Genomic DNA, 24,554 nt, shown 5'->3' with positions numbered 1-24,554 from the left:
TTCAGTGAACTGGAGAGCGTAAACATGACACGAAGTCTAACGGCTTTTACCGAGTGTGGCCGAAAGTGTCAGCGCGAGCTGAACACGATGATTTCCGATTTTTACCGAGTGCAGCCGAGACTTTGCTGTCAGTTACGTTTTTGTAGTAAGTTCTAAAAACGCATTTGTTGTTTAAATATTTGAATGTACACATGATCTGACAGGCTTTCAGTTGCCCCACTGCCATGTTTTTAATATGATTTATTATTTTTGAAGACTAATAGATAAGAGAATGGAGGAGACTTCAGCAAGTGTGGTAAACTGGGTGGCGGAAGGCACCCTCGAGGTCCTCCAGATCTATAAACTCCTGCAATATGTGCGGGAGAAAAACAAAGCACAGATAAATAAGATGGTCGACGTGGGTGTATCCAATCTGCTAAATCTGACCGAACCCAAACAAGGACTCGGTGCCTTATACCAAGCCTCTCTGGACCGTGATGAAGACTTGGTACGGTTCCTTCTGTCACTGGGAGCCCACCCTGACATACAGGACAAGAAGGGCTGCACACCACTGATGCTGGCTGCACAGTTGGGCTACTTCAATATTGTGTTTCTTTTGATCACAAATCATGCAAATGTGAATCTCACAGATGAAGAGGGAAAAGGCAAGAACATCTTTTTATGTTCTCTACAATTTTAATCGAACTTGTTTACAGTGTATTTACCTATACCGATACGTTAAAATTATTATATAGGTACAAAAAAAAGGTAATGCTTTTGTTCTTTGAAATATTTTTTTATTGTAATTTCCTCGGTTATATTTAGTATTGCTTTTACTAATTATCCTCTTCATTTGTAGGGGTGCTGTTCTACTGCATATCTCCAGCTAAAGAACATGCTCTCTGCCTGCAGATGGCGCTCGGCTGCAACGCAGATGTCAACAATGTTTCTGACTCAGGGAAGCCACTGCTTGTGTTCGCCTGTGAGCATGCGAAGGACTGTGAAAATCTGTGCATAAACATTTTGGAGAAAGGAGCTGATCCAAATGCAGTGAATCAGGTTGGAGATCTGTCCTCAAATCATAGCACAGAATCAGATTAATGTTCCCTTATATGTTTGACACAGCAAGAATCCAAAATTGTATGCATAGATGATTCAAAGTTCTCTTTTACAAATACATAATATTACAACTACTTTTATAGCTCATATAGTATGATATAGTGACAACATGGAGCTCATATTAGGACTTTGAAGCTTTATTTAGATGTCCAAACTGAGCAATATTTCGCAGTTGCTAATGGCCATAAATTATTATTTATATGGCCAAAAAATCTGATAGCTTCATAGCTTGTAATGTAGGTCAATGAGATCTTTATAACGGTGTCATAGGCTACTTACATAAAATGCATATAAATATTAATTGTCACTCTCTCTTTCAATAATTTGTCTTAGTAAGATTAAATATTTAGCTTTATGATTAAAGTTCTGTAGATTAGACTTTATTGTGGCAGGTAAAATATATAATACAATGCAATACAATGATGACTGAGAGATGAAAAAAAAGTTCCCCAGAAGCCTAATATATCATTTTAACATGATTTAGAAATATTGCTTACAATGTAAGGTTATTCTTAAATCAATTAAGATTTATATATCAAAAAGACTACGTTTTTAGAATAATACTAAAAGGCCTTTTAATTGCTAAAAAAAAGTAGTAACTATCGATCAGATGACAAAAGTTATGTTTTTTCAGCAAAGTTTTGATCATATTGGTAATTTGGAGTCTTTCGAATTTTCCATATAAAATATGAGACAGTCTGTTTAATAGGTCAGCTTGAAAATGTGGATTTCGAGTTGAATCAGTATATTTGTTATGTTTTGGCTCTCCAAAGTTGACAGGATGCTCTGCGCTCATGGAGGCATCTAAGGCTGGTGCTGTGAAGCTTGTCAGAGCCATTTTACAAAAAGGAGGGAATCCTGACATGCTTGATCAGGAAGGACGATGTGCTGCCCACTTTGCCGCAGAAGGAGGTTTCCTTGAGGTTATGCCATGGCATTCTGAATAGCACAATAGCACATTCACCTTTGTTTCACTTTGGAGACTATTACTGTCTCTGCTTTGTTCAGGTTTTACAGGTGCTGTCTGCATACTCTGCTGACTTGGGTATCAGCTCGACTAAGGGTAACACACCACTGCACTTCGCTGCGGCTGGCAGCTTTAATGAGTGCTGTAGATTCCTGGCCCAAAGAGGTAGGCTGGGTCTAATGTCTTTCCATTTTCCCCAAAACAATTACTGTCTAAATTAAATAAACATTGACCTGATTCAAGCTGAATACCGACACACTACTGTCTTCAGTAGAGCTGCTTATCAGTGAAATGAACTTGTTTCACATCACATCAAATTTCTATTGGAATGTCTGGATTTTACCAACAAAATCTTGCAGAACAATGGTAAATGTGACCGCACCTTTATTCATGGGAGTCCTCTCTTTTGTCTACAACAGGATGTAATCCTAAACTGAAGAATCTGGAAGGTCAACTTCCAAGCCAAGTCGCCAAAAGCAATGGCCACAAAGCTGCCCTGAAGGAGCTCAAAAAAGCAGAGAAGATGCATGTGAAGCTTTCTGCAGCCGATGCTATAAACCCCAATGAACTCTGGGCCGTCACCCTTCACGACTGGTCCTGTGAGCATGAGACAACCTTGCGCAAAGCCTTTGAAATGGCTGAGGGACTCGACAAACGTGTTGAAAACATTTCTGTGGAAAATTTTGTGTCTTCGCTTCAAGCGCATCAAGCTCCTGTAAGTAATGAGAACCTACAAAGGATCATCATGGAACATGACAAAAACCGTGAAAGTGTCGTCAACATAAATGACTTTTTCAAAGGCCTCAAGTACCTCCAGAAGGCCTTTGTCATCTCATCCTACGCTCCGAAGCAGGCTAAGAAGGAAAAGGGTAGCAAGGAAAAGAAGAGTGGCAAATCTGCCCCATCGTTACCCATATGCATAATGCCACCTGAGCAAATCTCAATAAGAGAGGACAGTGGACTACCTTACTACCTGATCGAGATCTACCAGCCATTTACTGACAGCAACCGGTTCAACCCAGACCGGCCACCAATTCACCCCATTGAGAATGATTCGGCTTGGTATATCGATGAGTCTGAAAAGACCTATACCAACATCCATTATTGTGTGAAGACTGGAGATCTAGAATCTCTCAGCCTGGCGTTTACCCAACAAGTGCCTGTTGATGTCAAGGATCAGTTCTTTAAGACGCCACTCATGACAGCGTGCAGCTGTGGCAACTACCAAGTAGCGAAATTCCTCATTTCACTGAGGTAATGCTAAAAGAAAACTGCAGATTTAATGTAATTGGAGGACCATTAGACTGTGTAAAAAAAAAAAAAAAAAAAAAACATTGTTTATTTGACTCCTCTGTAGGGCTGATGTCAATGCAGCTGACCAGTTTAACTGGACGCCCCTCCACCATGCTTGCCATGCAGGTCATGTAGACATTACCATCATGCTGGTGCAATCTGGAGCCGTGGTGGATGCAGTGGCAATGAATGGAGCAACTCCACTCATGAGAGCTATTGAAAGCTGTCGATTCAGCTGTGTAGAGTATCTCATCAAAGCTGGAGCCAATGTCATGGCAAAAAACAAGAGAGGTGCTGGGTTTGATATTGAAATGCCTCTATTTTTTCTACATTATATTATTTTTCGAAAGTTTAATGTCATTAAGAGTTAAATTAAGAATTTTAAGGATATTTGAAAAAATATAGGAATAAATTAAATGTTACATAATATATATATATTATGTAAATATTTTTAAATGTAATTTATTCATGTGATATAGGGTGAAAAACAGAATTTTCAGCAGCCTTTAATCTAGTCTTTAGTGTCACATGATCCTTCAGAAATCTAATATGCTGATTAATTTTGTGGAGTCCATATTTAAAAAAAATCTGGATTCTTTGAAGAATTGAAAGTTCAAATTTAATTTGAAATAGAAAACTTTTGTAACAGTAGTCTACTATTTGTATATTTTTCTTCATTTATTTAAAAAACAATTCAATGTTTTTGTATACACAGACCAGAATTGCTTGGACATTGCTATAAATTATGGCGATGCAAGAATCATTGCTTTGCTCATGGCCAAATTCAGCAGAAAGGACAAAGAAAAACCAACTTTAAAAACAGCCTCTTCAGCACAAGAAAAGGTAAAAGGGGAAATGCCCTTCTTTCTATAGCTATAGTTTGGATGTTTAATGAGTTATATTCTGTTTTTGCAGATGCGTATTCGGTCACCAGCACCATTGGTTTCAGCAGCTGTGAAAAAAGACCTGAGAGACAATATCATAGTTAAGAACCCAAAGTTCAAGATTAGAAGTGGCACCAACAAGTCTGACATCAGCTTTGTTCCCAAAACCGTAAGATAATATAAATATAATATAAAAATAAAATTTCTAATGTTCGATAGACACTGAGAATTTCTGATGTTTTCTGCATTCTAGCTTTGGGGGAAACATCTTACCAACAGTTCGCAACACACTGAGAAGTAGAAGGGAACACTTTGACAAAAAGACGCTTCTCAAGGACTTCATACACTTCAACAGAGCATCCCAGAGCTGAATGGGATTGAATGACTGGGGTGGAATAAATTAAATGTCTCTGTGCAAAACCTGCTTTGCATTCAGAGCTACTGTCTGTCTTTTATTTCTGAAAAATGTGTCTTTCCAAGACTTGTTCGTCTTTTGTCATTCGAGAAAAAAATGAAAGAAGGACCACAGAAAAACCATGTAAAAATCCCTTTTCTTGACAGTGGATAAAAATAACCTTTCATAATCAGTCACTGAGATGCACAGTGGTCACCTTAGTGTTCTGCCATTTGGGATACTGCTGTACAAACCCCTGACTGAGAGCACCACCTGCTCTATAAGCCTTTTTCCTTTGCGCTTCTCCTGTGATTTTGGCTCTAATCACCAACCCCCACTGAACACAGGAAAAGGAGATGTCAGTCATATGTTTCAAGGTAACACATTAATCATTGTAAGTGATTGTGTCATTCTTATTGAAATATGCATGAACACGTGCATGATTTAAATCATCACATTGGCCAGTAGGGGGCAGTCAGACACAATAATGCATAATTTAATGCACCATTTTAACTTGGGACAACATTTTGGTTGACAACAAGACATTAATAATAGGTCTGCTTATGTATTTAAAGATTAACATTAGAATTTTGTCTGGATATGTTAAAGGAAACACTAAAAAGTTTATTTTTTAATGTAGGCTAGATATAAAATGTTGTGTACAAGAAATAATGTGCACAGCACATAGGTGTTGTACTATGACTCTGTTTAGAGGTGTTTAAATAAATAATTGTCCTGAAAACTAATATGTATTCAACCCCTGGTCATTAAAGATGTAGGTGAGTTTGTGTCTTCATCAGAATAGAAATTTAGCATTCCGTTACTTGACCAACAATGGATCCTTTGCAGTGAATGGGTGCCATCAGAATGAGTTGATAAATCATAATAACACTTCCTCTAGTGCAAAGTTTATTTATATATATATATAGAGAGAGAGAGAGAGAGCTGTTTTGGTCTTTTGTCACAGTGTTTGATCTGTGCATATTTCTCTTCTGATTGAAAAATTTGGATATTGAATATGGATTAATCATATTTTAGAAGCAATGGTTTGGAGTTAAATTATTTAATGGATTTGTATATTACAAACACAGTTTCTCAATTCACAAGAATGATGGACTGGAGTGGTGTGGTTTATTTGTGGATTATTGTGATTTTTCTTTTTTTATCAGCTGCTTTCATTCTGACGGCACCCATTCACTGCAGAGGATCCACTGGTGAGAAAGTGATGCAATGCTAAATTTCTCCAAATCTATTTCAAATTGCAACAAATCCATCTTTTTTTTTTTTTTTATGGATGGCCTGAAGGTAAGTCAATTTTAAGCAAATCTTCCTTTTTGGATTAACTATTTCTTTTACAAGACCCTAAAAACCAGACAGCTCACTCTATGTCTAAAATGTACTTTTAAATGCTGTTCGTCTCCATTGAATGTAAATTCTGCAAAGCTCAATAGAAATTCAGAACACCTGCACATTGTTGTTCACAGGCTCTGACTCGGCACGTTCGCATGAAAGGAGACACAGAGGAGTCAGCTGGAACTCTATATGTGCAGCCGGATGTGATGATAGTTCAAGTGGCCGTTGCAGCAAGGACAAGACACTGAAGATATAAATTCTTCTGCACTACAGACAGAAGCAGGGCAATCAATAGACATGTTAGATTCGATATTATTAAATAATTAATTCATACTGTACACCAGGACTGTTAAAGCGCAAGGCCTTAAAAGGATGAGGAACTGATAATCGGCTCCAGTGCTGGAGGTAATTGCCTTGATGATGTGGCACTCACAGACACACTCACCTCAGCTCCTAATCTATAGCTTCAAAGGAAAAAGGAAGAGGAGGGGGGAAAGGAGAAAGGTGTCCCACAAATGAGGTGGGAGGAATATGTAGAAAAGCAGATGAAGGTTATTCAATAAATGAAGGTGAAACAAGTATCAAGTCCAAATGTTATCATAACATAATATAACATAACATTCCGTTTTTAGGACACTTATTAGTTTTAAATAAATTGAACTGTATTTATAATTCCAGTCTTGAATGCCAGTTGCTCAAATCAGCATTCTAGTGACTCTAAAGAGAAAGATCTACACTGTTAGAAAAATGGTACAAAGCTGTCAAAATGTTCTTTTAAGAATTGTTCTTATTTTTAAGTGTATAGAATACACTTTCAATAGGACAAAATGTGTTTACGGTCGAAACAGGTCAGTACCATGGAATCAAATATTGAACCTTTATTTTTAAGTGTGTGAAAACAGACTTCCACAGTGTATAGTACTGTGCAGTAAAGCTTGTATTCCATTCTCTGTCTTTAATATATGACAGCCTTTCATATATTTTGTGGTTATTCCAATTATGGTCTAAAATACCAAATTGTAAAAGATCATAATTAATGGTTAATTTGCATGTTCAAGTTAGTGGATCCAGTTTGACCTCATCAGATATTTGAGAGTGAGTCCTTTAAAAACTGTGATGTTCCATGCTGCTGAAATATGCTGAATGTCATATGTATTTGAATCATTAAGATGCGCACATGATATTTAGAAAGGTGGCTCTCTCTAAATGTGCCTCTTTTTATTACTTCACATGTATTTTCTCCTATATAATTATCTGCATCTGCAGCAGTGCCATTAACCCTACACAAAGATGGGATATTGTTTCTGCTGCTTATTCACAGTTCAGCATGCAATCATCGATGGTAGGCAGATGATGAGGTTAATGACAGATTTCCCACCTTTTTTTTTTTTCATGAGCAACAAGGGCTCTTTCTGATATGTTGTGGGGGTGGGTTCTGGCAGTGCTGATTGACAAGAAAAACTGAAGAGAATCTGGCTTAAATAAATGAGCTTTAATTGGTAACAGTATGGGTCCTGTAAATGCGAACAGAAAGGAGCTGCAATGATATGTAAATCACATCTCATATTAAAAACCCAATTCACAACCTAATCTGAATTTAAATGTTATCAATACATCAGTGTGACAGACTTCATTCTAGATAACAATGGCATCTTCAGACAGTAAACAAGACTTGGGTGCTAAAGACTAATAATCTTGTAAGTGTAAATCAATATATTTAGCAGGGTTTTTCTGTTTGTTGGATGTTGCACTGACTAGCATTACTGTCTCATTTGTATGTGCTGAGTCAATATCCATACCCTCCAGCAGTTATTTTCTCCTCTGCTGTCTAATGGGGTGTGTGTGATTTGTTTTACATTGCATGTTTAAACAGTCAAACTGTTTTTTGCCTCTTGGCCGGACAGTATTTTATCTCAGGAGATTCTTGACCTTCATCTGTCCTGCTGAGTTAAGTATCCAGATTTTATGTCTTGATTTGTTTTAATGTAGTGAAGCACTTTGCCAGATTGTTTTGTACTACTAGCCTTCTGTTGCTTTCTTTTTCAGGTCCTCCTTCGCCAAAGTCACAATAACCTTGTCTAACACATCCTCGAAACACACTCTAGTTACAAATACAAACCAAAAGAACAGTAAGCAAGAACCTTTAGAAGTCTAAAAGCCATTAAATAATGAAATAAGTGCTATTGATCCGTGCCCGTTATCTGAATCTGTAAGTATATATAGCTAAAGCACTTTTATCTGATCTTGCTCCCATTAGAAAATCAGGCTGACTTGATGCTCGGGGCAAGACACAAACAAGCAATGTTTTTCTTTTGTTTATTTTTATTGGAAATACAAACAAGGCACCCATTTCAAACCCCAATGTATATGTAGAAAAATGGGAAAATCAAGGGACTTCTGCAAACTTCTGTTCCACTTGATATTTTACCCTTGCATTTTGAATAGATTAAAGGAGTAGTTCATCCAAAAAGCTGCATGTTTGTAGTGAACAAATCCATCATTCGAGGAAGCGATATTATGACTTACAGACTGGTATTTTGGCCAGAAGTGATGGTTTAAAGTTAAAATCCCTTGATGGCTTTTCACTTCACAAGATGTTAAATAATGGATTACTAGTGGATTATTATTATGTTTTTATCAGCTCTCACTCTGACGGCAGAGGATGCATTGATGAGCAAGTGATGTAATGTTAAATTTCTCCAAATATGTTCGCATGAACAAACAAACTCATCTTCATCTTGAATGTCCTGAGGGTAAGTACATTTTCTAATACTTTTCATATATTGGTGTACTATGCCTTTACCAATACAATTGTCCCCCCATTTTCAGACGCTTCCTTATACAAGTTTATTTTTATATTATCCATTAATGAGGCCTTGTAAACTGATGACATGGTCAGATTCAAACAAAATGGACAAACTTTTAATTTGGCATTTCAACAACTCTGAGGCCACAGTCTATTAGGTGATTCCCAAGGTAATTTCCTAGCATTTTAAAGGAGAACTGCTTAATTTCACAATCACAATAAATCAGATGGAGTCAAATAACCCATACATTCCAATATAACATAAAGCAGGGATCAATGAGCGCTAAATCAGCGCTAGAACATCTCGTCATCCTGGATTAGGGCGGGGACATTTACACTCACACAGGGGCTGTATGGGCACGCCCTATTGAGGCTCATTATGACGTCAGAGGGGCACGCCATCTTTGATGAGGGATGAGGTTTTTTTCACTCACTCACTCACTCCAGAGCTGTGTGCACGCGCATTAGGTGACCCAAATCAGTGCTGAAGGAGGCAAGGCGATAGTAACATCTCCAACGTGGTTCATCGAGTGCGAGGTAGGTGTTTTGATTTGTTTGCACAGCTTTTTGCATGAGCTGTAGGCGCTCAACTCTCACAGGTTCACTTCGTTAATTTATTTTAAAAAAATTCATAGTGTAGTTAGCGTTTTTACTTCGATGAAGTTTCAAATAGATATCAGAACTGTAACTGATCGATTCAAAGCGTTGGTTCGTGCTCATGCCTGTTGTGTGTATTTCAGCACCGCGGACAGCGCTCATTAAGAGACGCGCCCGTCAAAACATTAAAAATACACCGAACAAAGACAAAACTACTTATTTTAGCATTTAATTAACGCTTTTGTGAAAGTCAAGCATCACTGGTACAAACTACCCGTTTTCTTTTGAATAAATCATAGATGTGTCCTAGTTTTTGAGCAGATTGAAATAATTCATCTCCAGGTAATTTTTTATTTATTTTTTATATACCTGCAAGACGTTCATTATTAAAAGAATATTTACTCAAACAACAACTAAGGTTATTCTGGACTATATTTTGCAACTATATACCGTAGGGGTGGAATATTTTTCCATATAATGGTTGAGTGCACTTTAAAAATGTAAGTGACTGTAATGGAAATATAGAAAAATTATCTTATATAATCAACTGCAAGTTAAATTAATATATTCTAAAAGAAAAAAACATGCATTTTATTCTATATTTATGGAGAAAAATTTAAAGATCTTCAGTATGCATTTGTTAAATATAAATATAAAATGCATGCATAAATGCAAATACACATAACAAAGCAAAATACCTTTAAGGTAAAATATATCTATGAAATATGAAATCTTCTTTTATTTAGGAAAAAGGGGCGTTCCAAAAATTCCCTGTGTGAGGAACCACATTTTAATGAGATTTAGTATATTTAATTGATATTTATTGCATTATTTACTTTGTGATTTTAATGAAGGAGTTTATTGTTGTGCTTTGTCTTCATGTTATCATTGACCACAGTTGATGAAGAGACCAATTTTCATTATCTTGTTGCATTTTAAAGGTTCCTATAAGTTGGTTCATCAACGTTAAATTATTTAATGACATATATAGTCAAATAATGCCATTTCATAATGCCAGAAATATTGTCACGGTAATTTTGCAACAAAACTCTGGCAATCATAGCTGTCCTTTTTACTTTACATTTTTGTTATTAATATTAAAAAAAAAATATATATATATATATATATTTTTTTTTTAAAATCTTTATAAGCCTATCCTCCATGGTGTTATGTTAACTTGCTCTTATGTTAATGCAATACTAAATCATAAGACATTGATTGAATGTAAGATGAGCTTGTTGATAGATGATAAATATGATTGAAGTCACATTGAAGGGCAGCTGGGCCCTGACCATAATTGCATTTAAAGGTATAGCTGTTTTCTATATAAATTAAATTAACACTGCCAAAAGTTTGTCACACCTCTCCATGTGCAGTGAGCCAGCAGACATCGATGTTCAAGGAGAGCCTTGGGACTTGTAATGTTGACATTGCTCTTCTGTTTTGGGGGGAAGTGCCCAGTGCAGATTGCATAACTGTTTATCTAGGCCAGGGTGCGTTTTCGTTGTCATCAGGTCTGTTTACAGCTTTATATTTTCTAACGGGGTGTTGGCAACGAACTCATCCCTCGGAGAGGCTAGTGACATTGAACAGAAAGACACTTTGTTTAGGGGTTCATGTGTGGATGCTGGAGGAAATTGTTGTATTGTTGCTTTATTTTTAGGTTGGTGTCAAAATGATCCAGTTTTAGAAAATAATTGAGGCGCTTGATGCAGGTGGAAATGAATATGTTGGGCACACCCTATACCTGTATGCATTTTGTTCCAAGGGTGTTCCACAGTGTGAAGTCTAGCGCTGCTTTTCCTAACACATGGTGTTTAAAAATTTAATGAAAACAGTGATACATTTGTCTGAAAAGGATTTGGAGCATTATTTACAGACCTCAAAGGAAATATTAACTAATCTTTTTCTTGTTAAACTTAATCCAGTAATTGATGTTTTATTCACAACTAAATATATATATATATATAGAAATTTGTTTCTAAATCACTTCATGTTGTGTGATTCAGCAGTGATTTTACATTGTGACATGTACAGAAACATCACATCAGTCAGAGATTATGATATAACACGCTCCTTAGGCTGCAAATGACTTTACTGGCTGTGTGGATGCGCCGTATGTCAAACAGTCGAATGCAAATTGTCTGTTTGCTGTAAAGTTCTCTTCTCTCGTTGACTCTGGTGGTGACTAATGCCGTCCATGCTGTGCATATGGGCTGTGCAGATGACAGGCTCATGTTCTGCTCTAGGCGTGCAATGCTAACATGTTCAGGCTCCTCTGTAGGGTCAGAGAGAAAGTTAGCAGCCCGCAGAAATGACTATGGCTGGTGGCTTTAATGGATGGCTTAGTACAAGCTACCTCCGCTCCATCAGATTAGTACACTGGGCTTTATCCCTTCCTGAATGGGACACTCACTTTGGTTTTAAAGCGGTAATCCCCTCTGGTAAAGATGATTGCTTTGAACCTCCCGAACGCTGCTGCACTACACAGCCAACGCTCTGACACAAATATGACAAATATATAATCCTGAAGTTTTCAAATAATCATTTCAAACTTGATATGCTTTTAAGGTGGCTGTATCCAGCAGGTTTTGTGGCATCCTTAGGGTTGCTTCTCTTGTCTGTGTGCAATCTGGCATTTACCCAGAATAGCAACATTTTCTAGGGGCAGACTGTCATCTTTTTTCCCTCTTTTCAAAAAAGGACATGTGGCCTTTGATAACACAGCACATTTCACGGCTTGTTCTTTGTAACCCTATCATGTCTGCTGTGCCTCTTCTGCTTGTCACGGGGCAAAACACGGGTAACATCCTTGAAAAGTATATGCGGTTTGCTTTTATGAATGTTTTAGCTGCCGCTTCTTGTCATGTTGTGTTGTCATTCCATGCTGGCTTACAGCTGAGAAGAATCTTTTAATAGTAACCGTTAAAAATAAAGATTTTTCAAGGGCATTAATGGTTCCATAAAGAACGACCATCAATTGCACAATAGGGGAAAAAGGTTCTTTAGGTTATTAAACTGTTCTTCACACTAAGAAAAAGTGGTTCCTTTAAGATTTGTTCACTGAAAGGTTCTTTGCAGAACCTAAAAATTGTTATTTTATGGCATTGCTGTCAAAACCTCCTTTTGGAAACTTCATTTTTAAAGAGTTTTGGAAAAAAATTTGACCGAGGACTACGTTTTTTTTTATGCTTTGAATGTCAGTCACAACCCATTTTATTTCTACACACTGATGTATTTCTAAATTAAATATGACTTCTCATTTCTATGAGAAGAAACGTGTGTCACTTTCTTTGTGAATTGTTTGGCTTGTGAAAAATATCCCATTTGGAGCCAAGCAGCCGGAGGTGAGGGGTTTTGTGATAGCAGGCGAAAAGAAATATAGTTGCAGAGGTAGAACAGGATATTACTTTCTGATTAAAGATTACAAACACAAGCCATTTTTTTATTTAATATAATGTGCACTGATGCATTGTGCACAATAAGACCCGAAATGTGCTTTGACAAAGTAAATATACATATATTTATTTTCTTCTTCTCCTTTTTTTTATGTGGACCATTTCCATAGACTGTGACACATTTAAACAGTTATTAACATCCAAATAGTGAGGTTTTTAATATTTAAATGTTCTACATTTTCAATTTTCAACTTTCAAATATACTGTAAAAACAGCAGATGTGATTGCCAGAACTTTACCATGAAAATACAGAAGCAACATTTTAAGTTAAATTAATCTTAAATTAAGAGTATGTACTGTAAAAACGTCTTTCTTTTGCTGTTGGACAGTAGTTTCTTTTCACCGCTATATTTGTTAACCCAACTATGATGACTTCTGAGAACCACCGAAATTCAAAAAAGGTCCATTACATGCATTTATTAATTCATACATTCATAGAGGATACATTTTAATAGTGCTCTGTTGTTTTAATGCCATATCGGCTATGGCCCATGCATGGCTTCTTATAGTAGTCTTTTTGGCCTATTTTTGCTGCTGTACATTTGGCTTCATGTTTTATTCAACCTTTCTTCACTTTTAATATGCCTGCCATGGATTTTTCCATGGTCTGACAGACTCGAACAGTTTTTGCATGTGTGTTGCTGTAGAGTTTTAAATATGAAGCTCCATTCACACTCTGGGTATCGTTAAGTATGTGTTGTTGTGCCTCCTAAAGGCTTAAAAGGTCAGATGTTCATATATTTTAGAGAAAATGTGATGCATTGAGATACAGATCCCTTGTTGCATTTTGAGCTTTATTCATGAATTCCATGCAGAAAACCTGAGAAATAGTTCATCTCCTCACCTCTGGCACATTGAATGCATTCCCTCCTTTTAGTAAAGCTATTTGATGCACAGTCAAAGAAAAAATGTAAATAGTAAAAAACAAGAATTACCGAACACAAATAGGCTGTGTCAGAAATGAATTCAAACCTTTCTACCTCACATTTGCTTCTCATCCCCATTTTTGCCTTTGGCAAGGAGAAAGGAAATAGACTCATATCACAAATATGGCCTTGGGTTAAACTCTCCATTTTGCCACTGATTTAGGACCAATTCCCCTCCCATGGATTCTGTCTGCAAACATAACAAGAAAAATACAAAACTGATGTCAGATTTTAATTACATACACAATATCTCCAAAGCAACACATAGGAGCATGGTGGTTTGGATCGCTCTGATGAAGACCATTTCTCAGCAGAGGGCCGGCCGCTGCTCGAGGGACTCTCCTTGATCCTGGGATCAGGGTTTTAATGGAGATAAGCCTGTGGAGTGTTGGAGGTATATCCCGGGGGTTGAATGGTCATATGTGACCAGATGGTCCCTTGTGAACTGTGTCATATGAAGGAATCATGGGATAGCATTGGAGGGAGGGACCTTTGGAAGCACAGGGTCAGGTTAAATATGTTGACAAAGACATTTTGGTCAATGAGGTTAACACAGGGATTTTGAGTTACAATCCATCCGCTTTATTTGACGTTTGGTTAGTTTTATATAACATGTTATATAATTGAATTAAATGATCAATGGCCATAAAACAATACACCCTAAAGGAAAAGGGTTATTTTTAGTATTGTTTGTTTATTTATTTATATGCGTGTGTGTGTGATTTTATTTTAATTAGCAAAAAAAAGTTTTTGTTTTTTTGTTGTAACTACACTAGCTTCCAGCTATGTCTCTTACATTGTAAATAGTTTGTTAGAGATGAGATGAGATGAGATGTTTTTGCAGTGCTGATTTTGCAGATTGAAGGGCTCTTAAAAGCGTGGAATGGACTTATATTTTTATAAAGTCTGCTGTCTTTGACGTCACAGCTGAGGACAGTGACTAGTGAAGGGTTTGAGATGAATGGACTAACAGATAGATCTCTCCAGGTATTATCAATGTCCTTGGTTCAAACAAACTAATAAAAGAAGAAAAACAAGCCTCTCAACAATCAGCTTCATTATGGTCACCTCATCATATTTAAAAAGTAAAGACATAAGACATATGATACAAGGTGAAGTCTTATAAAAGTAAGATGTCTAGTGATAAGCTATGAGAGGCTGTGTGTTACACTGCTTTTACAACAGGTAAAGAAAAAAAAGCAGAAGCAGCTATATGGATCAATAATTTTAGAAACTGACATAAAGAGTGCATTCAGAGTATAGTCTACATTTTGAAATATATTTCAGCTTGCATTAAAGAAATATTGATTTTTAAAAATGAAAATCTGTCATTTACTTTACCTGGATTTGTATTATTATCTTGGTGTAATAAATCTTGGCCACTCTTTTCAATATAATGAAAGTGAATAAAGACTGATACTGTGAAACTCCAAAAAATTAAGCTATTATTATGGAAATTCAAGCTTGAAAGCACTAGCTCCCATTCATTTTAATTACATGAAAATATTTTTTTTCCACAAAAGAAAAAATTGATATTACAATAGCTTTAAATTAATAAACAGACTTTAGATTCAAAACTATGCATTTTATGATAGATGTAATATCATTACACAACATAATCTGGTCCTATTTATTCCTAGTACATTGTGGATTTTATAAGATCCAATCATGTCTATGTTCAGCCCCGTGTCTCTACACAACAACAGTGTTGCATTAATAATCTTGACCTCATAGATCTCAGTGAATAATGTATATCTGCAGTATAAAGGCAGATACAGATGTGCCAGTGTGCAGCACTGACATTTCCACTGTCCTTGACCGAAACAGCTGTGCATCTGAAAGCCACAATGCACTTTTGAAGGATTCTCCATCTTATAGCACATGCTCCAAGCTTGCGTCTTCAAAACATTTTGAATTAAAGACTCATTTTAAATGCAACGGGATCAGAAATTGGAGACCATTGTGATGTTAATGATGGAAAAGCCTCAAAATAATGAGGAATATAATAATATTCAAGCCTTATTTTTGTATCAAATCTGTTTTAGATGAGCATGGGAAGTATCATATTAGAAGAAGTATAAAAATATTGGCTTCAATGCATTTTTACTGAAACAAAGACGAGCAGCTGTACGTGACATCCTCTCCATCACAGGGCTGAGATCATGATCGTGTGCCCTACTTTCAGAGTTGACTACGCCTCCTCAAGTGCAACGCCGAGCATGATTAATGTGCTTCAGCGTGTTTTCCAAATAGAGGTATTATATCAGCCTTAACTGAAATTCTGTTGACTTTAGGAAATTAACACTGCCAACTCACTTCCTGCTAACATACCTCCTCTGGAGTTACAGGATTCAGTTCTCCTGACATTTCCGTAATTTTATAGACGTGTACATTTGGGGATCGGTTGTAGCTGACCTGTGCATTCAACCTTGTTGTGCGGAATGGAACCTGTCGTTTTCGTGACAGTTATGTTCAAATATTTAATCACACACTTCACAGCACTGACTCATGCTAACTATACCCCACTCTCTCGGTTTTTTATCACACCTTGGAGAACTGTTGTCTTCTGGAAGGTGTTGGAATGGCTGATTAGGTTTGATGAGCTGTTCTTTTGTAATGAGCAGGATTTAATAGTTGATTATTAAAGTTAAAAGGGCTCTTGGGGGAGTTACATGGAGTTGATTTTCTCTTCTTCTGACAGTCTTACATGGTGCAATTGATGCAGTCTATTTTTAAAGAGATCGTTCACCTAACAGATGAAAATCCTGGTATCGTTTATTCCCCCTCATGTCGTTCCAAATCAGTATGACTTCCTTTTTTTCTGTTGAACAAAAAAAAGCAGATGCATTCGCACTCTTACAGGAACAGTTCATCTAAAAATGAAAGTTTGCTGAAAATGTACTTAATGAAAATGTACTTAACCCCAGGCAATGGAAATGAGTTTGTTGCTTCATTGGAACATTCATTGGAGAAATTGAACATTATCACTTGCTTACCAATGGATCCTCTGGAGTGAATGGGTGCCATCAGAATGAGAGTCCAAACAGCTGATAAAACATCCAAAGGAAACCTACATGGTGCCAGTACATTAAAGGGATCATATGATGTTGCTAAAAAATAACATTATTTGGTGTATTTGGTGTAATGAAAGGTGTTTATGCAGTTTATGTTTAAAAAACACATTTATTCCACATACTGTACATTATTGTTTCTCCTCTATACCCAGCCTTTCTGAAATGCGTTGATTTTTATAAAGCTCATTGTTCTGAAAAGCGAAGTGTACTCTGATTGGCCAGCTATCTAGTGCATTGTGATTGGCCGAATACCTCAAGAGTGTGATGGAAATGTTACGCCTCTTACCATATAGTGATGATACAAAAACAATAAAACCCATTATAAACGAGGAATTTGTTGCATCCAGTGGGGACCAAAATTACTTTTTTATAATGACTTATACTGTGTTTTTACGCGTTAAACATAAAAATATGTCTGCATTTGTGATCAGAGAAATTACAAACAACTAGTGCTACTCTACACTGCTAAAAACTTGCATTTGAATCATCAGTGGCAAATCGCTTAAATATGAAAACATACTTACAGTCTGTGAGTCAGAACAGCCGGCATTGTAAGCTTCTCCACCAGGTTTAGGAAAATTCCTCCGTAAAACGCGTTGCAACTGCTTGGCAAGTGTTCATGTTTAAATGATTTTAGGAGGGTGTGGACGAGTCTTAGCTTTTAAATAGAATATCTGTTGGGTTTGAGACTTTAGTCTTTGCAACTTTTGGGATCTTATCTATTCACGAACAGCTTGTAACACTCCAAAGAGAAAGGAAAACTTAAAATCAGATCATATGACCCCTTTAATATCTTAAGTAGATATTATAGTGAAAAGGTGCATGTTTGAAATAAACAAATTCATTATTAAGATTGGAGATAAACCATTGCTTGATTGAAAAGGCCATCTCATCTGAATCAGGAGGGAAATATGCACAGACCAAGCACAATTACAAGCAAAAACAATCAAAAACAGTCCTCAATAAATATGTTGGTGGATTTTGATGTGAGAGGACAACAGGGGACGGCACCCATTCACTGCAGAGGATCCACTGGTGGGCAAGTGAAATGCTGAATTTCTCCAAATCTGTTCTGACGAAGAAGCAAACACATCTACATCTTGAGTAATCTGTGAGTGAGTAAATCTTAAGAAGATTTTCATTTTGAGGGGATCTTTTCCTTTAATATGTAAAACAGATGATCTCTTTATTCAATGTGGAATAAGATGGATAGGTTGGATGGAAATCTGCTTTCTGTGATTTTATGGTTCTTCAGGTTGCTTGGTAACTTGCAAATTACCCAGCACTTGTCTGTGCTGTTTGGATGTCCCACCATTTTCTCTTTCTCTTTCTCTCTATTTCTGTCCTTTACTGTGCCTTACTGTTATTTGAGTTGGCTTGTAAACATGTAGATATATTATGTTTGAAATCAAGTTTGGTTTTGCTTTGTTTCTCCTCTCATTCTCTCCCTCTTTTCTGGTTGTCATGGTTATCAAGCTTTAAACTGAATGAGATTTGCTTTCTAATGGCTGTCTAGTGAATGTGAGACCAGGTAATGGTAGAGGAGTGGAAAGACCTTTGCTTTTTCTGATATACAAGGAAGTATCAGCTTCAAGCTGGAGGTCACAGCTGGAATATCCAGAGACACGGCTTTGAGCAGAATGAGATCTGATTATGCTGCATATTAAGGGAACATTTGGTGTGGCATGAGACTAAATCATGCATAAAGGCACTTCTGCAAGAGTAAACATCACATATGACTATAATTAGACCTGGGCCAGATAAGACTGTGCTGGAAGTGTTTTCTGGGGAGTAAAATCTTTAGTAAAAGTTTCCCCACGGGGTCACAGCCCATCATTATGCCAAGCAGGATAATCTCAAATGTTTTTATAGAGCATTTATTCAATAAATGCAATATTACAGAACAGATTTATGTAAAAATACACTAAATTATTTTGTATTATACACGATCCCTATACAGATTCATGCTGCTTCGTTCTTAGACCTTTATGATTATCTATCTAACTATCGATCTATCCATCTGTCTGTCTGTCTCTCAGTGTCATTTTGGTGTCTTTGAGATTTTTTATTTATAGTGTGTGTGTATATATATATATATATATAAATATGTATACGTATATATATATATATATATATATATATATATATATATATATATATATATACGTATGTGTGTGTGTGTATATATATATATATATATATATATATATATATATGAGAGAGAGAGAGACACTATTATAGTTTTTTTTATTAATACCTTAATAAAAAAAATTATTAGTTTTTGTTATATATATATATATATATACATATACATATATATACATATACACAAACATGATTCCAAAAACTTTGGGACACAAATTGTGAGTAAAAAAGGAATGGAATAATTTACAAATTTTATAAACTTATATTTTATTCACAATAGAATATAGATAACATATCAAAGGTTGAAAGTGAGAAATTTTGAAATGTCATGCAAATATTGACTCATTTTGGATTTCATGAGAGCTACACATTCCAAAAAAAGTTGGGACAGGTAGCAATAAGAGGCCGCAAAAGTTAAATGTACATATAAGGAACAGCTGGAGGACCAACTTGCAACTTCTTAGGTCAATTGGCAACATGACTGGGTATGAAAAGAGCCTCTCAATGTGGCAGTGTCTCTCAGAAGTCAAGATGGGCAGAGGATCACCACTTCCCCCAATGCTGCGGCGAAAAATAGTGGAGCAATATCAGAAAGGAGTTTCTCAGAGAAAAATTGCTTATCATTAAAAAGTTATCATTATCTACAGTGGATAATATCATCCAAAGATTCAGAAAATCTGGAACAATTTCTGTGCGTAAGGGTCAAGGCTGGAAAACCATACTGGATGCCTGTGATCTTCGGGCCCTTAGATGGCACTGCATCAAATACAGGAATGTTACTGTAATGGAAATCACAACATGGGCTCAGGAATACTTACAGAAAACATTGTCGGTGAACACAATCCACCGTGCCATTCGCTGTTGCCAGCTAAAACTCTAAAAGTCAAAAAGAAGCCATATCTAAACATGATCTAGAAGCGCAGGCATTTTCACTAGGCCAAGGCTCATTTAAAAAGTACTGTGGCAAAGTGGAAAACTGTTCTGTGGTCAGACGAATCAAAATTTGAAGTTCTTTTTGGAAAACTGGGACACCATGTCTTCCGGACTAAAGAAGACAAAGATAACCCAAGTTGTTATCTCTGATGGTATAAGGTTGCATGAGTGTGTGTGGCATGGGCAGCTTACACATCAAAGGCACCATCAATGCTGAAAGGTATATCCAAGTTCTAGAACAACATATGCGCCCATCCAGACGTCGTCTCTTTCAGGGAAGACCTTGCATTTTCCAACGTGACGATGCCAGACCACATACTGCATCAATTACAACATCACGGCTGCGTAGAAGAAGGATCCGGGTACTGAAATGGCCAGCCTGCAGCCCAGATCTTTCCCCCATAGAAAACATTTGCCACATCATAAAGAGGAAGATGTGACAAAGAAGACCTAAGATGGTTGAGCAACTAGAAGCCTGTATTAGACAAGAATGGGACAACATTCCTATTCCTAAACTTGAGCAACTTGTCTCCTCAGTCCCCAGACGTTTGCAAACTGTTATAAAAAGAAGAGGGGATGCCACACAGTGGTAAACATGGCCTTGTCCCAAATTAAATAAAGAAAAAATCATGCACTCAGCTAAATAAATCGGTTGAATTGACATATAAATATTTGAGAGATTTCTTGTTAATGAATTTAAGAGAAGAGGCGGGACAACGCAGTAAGCTTGGTGTAAAGAGAGCCAGTGGGCCATAAATCCTCTTTGAGTAGTGGGTTTAATCCGTAGCCCCATGTCGCCCTGCATGGCCGATGTGACGCAGCCTGACGGTTTTAACACACATCAGGCAGCAGGTCTCTGGAGGGGAGGCAGTTCGATCTCTTTTGAAGGATACACTGAAATGATGAGTGACTGCTCTGTTTATCTCACTGACCTCTATCCAAAACATCATTTTCTTTTTATGGACTTCATTTTGATATAAAATTCATTGCTCTCTTCATGAGATGTGGAGGAGGACATGGTAACATCTGGTCGTAGATGACTGGGGTCACATTCATCTTCTTCTTCACATTGTGTTGAATGCTCAATGAACTTTCATTAACATCCATTTATTAGGCAGACTCTTTATTCAATGTTTCACCATTGCCAGCTATTCTTAAATGTGCTGGGTGACAAATCCTGCCGAGCAATGTGCTTTTGGGATTTGTACTGGGACGTGTTATAAAGAAGCACCTGCTCTTTTCTTTGTCAGCGCTTACCTGAAATTGCTAGCAACATGAAGATTTGCTTAAAATGTGCTCTTTGGAGGTTAATCTGTCATAAGCTAAAATAAAATCTTGCATAAAGTCTAAAGAAATGCAGAAAGGGTTCAGAAACATAGCAAGGACATCTTTAAAATAATGACTTCAGTCATTCAAATTTTATTTTTTAACGATGTCCTTTCCACGTTTCTGAGCCTTGATGGTGTAAGGATCCTTGCTGTCTTTGGAAGGGTCAGAGAGCTCTCAGAATTCTTCCAAAATATCTTAATTTGTCTTCTGAAGATGAACGAAAGTCTCACAGGTTTTGAATGACATGAGGGAGCATAATTAATGACAGAATTTTTTATTTTTGGGTAAACTGTCCCTTTAACAGCCATATTATATTCATATGCAGTAGCAGAAATATTTCCATATAAAAATATTTTTTTAAATAACAGTGTTTTTGACTGTATTTCATTCATCATATGCTGCTGCTTTTTTAGTGTGATTTATTTATTTTTTTGTTATATAATTGCATAAATATCTCAAAGGCAGACTCAGCTGGATGCTGTTTTTCACATATTGTAAATGTTCTGTGTAAATGTCAGTTCACTCTACATGTCACAGTACTCTGTTAATTATTCTGCTTATTTTATATTCACAATAGAAGCTGAGTCATTAATGTGGTTTTGGTTTGGCGTTACATTAAGCATCACATTGCGAGGGTCGTTTTTGCATCAGCTAGTTCTCATCAAAGGTGTCTAGATGGAAAATCTGCTAAAACGTTGAACTGGGGGTTACTTTTTAATGCAGAAATGAAATTATGTCCTTTTCAGTCCAGATAGATCTGATTATGCTCATCAAAATATTTCAGAACCAAGCCTCGTGACCCATGTTTTTGTTCTGTGCTAGTTCTTTATTTATAATAATCAAGATGCATCACCATCACATTAAATACAAATGGAGATGGCAAATATTGTTTAGAGACAACAGCACAAAGGTAATAAGAAACATACTCAGAGAAGGTTTTTCTTTTTTTCTATTACTGTATAAATGGATTCATAGTTTGTCATTTTGTGCAACAATATGTCATGTTTTCACTCATGAATATAAAAAGGCAATTTCTCTCAAATTAATAATCAAGTATGTAATAAAGCCATGTTCCTGTTTTTTATGTAATCAAAGTTCAACAAACCTGTTCTTCAATGTCAAGACAGTATATATCAACCTTGTACTTGCCCTTCACGTCAGAGGTGGTTTGCACAACACAACACAGCACAACACAACACTTGCCAAAGGGCTAAACGAGATGAACTTTTGCATGCTAAAGAGAAAAATGCAATGCACAGGTCCTTGTAAACACACACACACACACACACACACACACACACACACACACACACACACACACACACACACAAATTTAGCTGTAAATAAAAAAGATTATTGGAGTACATTTGGCAAGAAAATAATATTTTAGACTTTCTATATACTTCAAAGTTTCACATTTAATTCAGTGTGTTACTTGCCGTTTCTTTGCAATTATTTGTGAAATTTAATAGCAATTTCTGAGTATTAAACTACTTTTTTTTTTTCAGTGCACTGTAAAAGTTATGTTTTTGAGGTTGTAAATAAAAAGATTATTGAAAGTAATAATATAAATTATTGGAGCACATTTTACAAGAAAACATTTTGAAGTTTTTCTACTTTAAAATCTCACTTTTAATATATGTTTATATGTTAATATATGCATAATTTTTTTAATTTACTAGCAATTTCTGAGTCAAAACAGTTTTTGCAATATTTTTTTCAGTGCAGTTTAAGTTGATGAATGCAAAAAATTAAAAAATTAAAAATAAATTGCAGTAAGCCCCGGTGACTCAAACAGTAAAACCCTTGCTGCTGACAAGGTCATATACCCAGGTAAACCAAAAACATTGTACTTTGTTCCCTGAATGCTTGAATGCAATGAAAGTTGCTTTGGACTAATGCATCTGTTTGTGATGCTGCCTGCCAAAATTGGCCCTGATATATCAGTCCAGGCCATTTTTTTTCATGACAGGAAAAGGAAAGTACGCCTACAGCTGGCATGTTTGGGTGGCGATGTAGTTTTTCTCTTGGCTTGTGGAGTAACTCTGGTTCGGCAGATAATCCACGTCCTTGAAGAACAATGATTTACAAGATGACCTGTGCATCCATGGCACCGTAGAGACAAGGCTAGAAGAAAATGCTCGCCAATGAGAAAGCCATTGCTCTTGTTCCTTATCTGACACGTCATCCATTATTAATGGAATACTGAATTAGGTTGGCTCAGGAGAGATAGTAATGGAGAGAGAGATGGAGAGAAAGCACGTCAATGATACTGACATCATATACAGTGTAACTGGATCTCTAATTTCTTGTTTATCACCTGAAAGATATGCAGTTTCCATTATACTGTAAGAGATAAATCATGTTATTGTCCTCCTTAAAGACCATGCAAGCTCACGTCTGTTGGATGTTTTAAGAATTAATATTTTAGGTTGCCATGTTCTTATAATTGCATTTTTAAGATGAAATACATAGTTATGTTGTGTATTTAAAGGAATTATGTCTTTTTGTGATCCTTGTAAAGATTTCAAGCACAATATATAGATAAAATAAATAAAATAACAATATTTAGTTTTTATATTATATTATATTATATTATATTATATTATATTATATTATATTATATTATGCAAAGGACACTAAAGAGTAAGAAGCACGCTATTCTGAACAGCACATTTCATTGACGTGCTTGGACAAAGTCATTTGTGACCTTCAAATTTAATTGTTACTATTAGTAAATGTCAAGTTACAACAAGAGTGCTTTAAATAACTAACAAGTACTGTTGTTCTCTCCAGGGTTCGAAGAGATGTACAGCAGCCCTTCAGATACAGGTCACAGATGAATATATAACTTCACTGGTTCATTACAACTGAGTGGAGGTGTTCGAACTGTGCACTCTGTGATGCCACACTTGGGAGTGTGTGATTATTTTTACTCCAACATCTGAAAAATGTTTCATTATATTGTGTTAGATGGTGACAGATCCACAAATGACGTGCTCACAATTATTTTCAGCTGGCGTTCACTGCACTCACAAAAGAACAAAATAAAAGCGTAATTTATTTTTCATGCACTGCACTCCATGCTATGTTTTATGGACATGAAACATTAAATATCTGGTGAGGCATGAAGCAAATATAGTTCTGAACCCTCTGCCCACGGTACATTGACATCAGTCTGCAAAGCACGTCATGGGCTTGACCTCAGAGTCCTCACACATTATAAAATCGCAATGACAAACTTCGCTGAAGGCTTCTGGGTTGCTTTTACATTTAGATTAATTTGTGTAGCGTCGT

At 36.3% G+C, this 24,554-nt stretch overlaps 2 protein-coding genes across 4 annotated transcripts in view; both read left to right on the top strand.

Annotated features, from left to right (window-relative positions):
• Positions 1-12: 12 nt before the first annotated feature.
• Positions 13-4,664, top strand: LOC113117644 (ankyrin repeat and EF-hand domain-containing protein 1-like). Of its 2 annotated transcripts, XM_026286451.1 has the most exons (10): positions 13-145; positions 256-644; positions 839-1,038; positions 1,872-2,021; positions 2,107-2,230; positions 2,485-3,319; positions 3,423-3,649; positions 4,074-4,201; positions 4,274-4,411; positions 4,496-4,664. In XM_026286451.1, exons 2-10 carry the CDS (start codon positions 272-274, stop codon positions 4,541-4,543), a joined length of 2,223 nt encoding a protein of 740 aa, XP_026142236.1. In that variant the 5' UTR covers positions 13-145; positions 256-271; the 3' UTR covers positions 4,544-4,664. The 2 variants fall into 2 exon arrangements, with proteins under 2 accessions (XP_026142236.1, XP_026142235.1); XM_026286450.1 differs by lacking the exon at positions 13-145 and having other exon boundaries at positions 171-644.
• A 4,541-nt stretch (positions 4,665-9,205) lies between these two features.
• The window catches only part of LOC113117643 (synaptosomal-associated protein 25-B-like), a 35,646-nt gene continuing 20,297 nt past the window's right edge, over positions 9,206-24,554 (top strand). Inside the window, exon 1 of one of the 2 annotated variants that reach the window (XM_026286449.1) lies at positions 9,206-9,332. The gene's annotated coding sequence lies outside the window, so the exon portion shown is untranslated. The remainder of the gene's footprint in view (positions 9,333-24,554) is intronic. The other variant, XM_026286448.1, reaches the window with a different exon arrangement.

Source organism: Carassius auratus, chromosome 17 (assembly GCF_003368295.1).
Source record: "Carassius auratus strain Wakin chromosome 17, ASM336829v1, whole genome shotgun sequence".
Lineage (NCBI taxonomy): Eukaryota > Metazoa > Chordata > Actinopteri > Cypriniformes > Cyprinidae > Carassius > Carassius auratus.
Note: the sequence above shows the minus strand (reverse complement) of the source record. Positions and strands in the feature narration are given on the sequence as shown.

What these genes read in the sequence shown, in the direction of transcription:
- LOC113117644 (XM_026286451.1), top strand. Translation starts at nt 272, where the DNA reads ATGGAGGAGACTTCAGCAAGTGTGGTAAACTGGGTGGCGGAAGGCACC. An exon ending in AAATTCCTCATTTCACTGAG is followed by an intron (nt 3,320 to 3,422) that starts GTAATGCTAAAA and finishes ACTCCTCTGTAG; the next exon opens with GGCTGATGTCAATGCAGCTG. An exon ending in TCAGCTTTGTTCCCAAAACC is followed by an intron (nt 4,412 to 4,495) that starts GTAAGATAATAT and finishes TCTGCATTCTAG; the next exon opens with CTTTGGGGGAAACATCTTAC.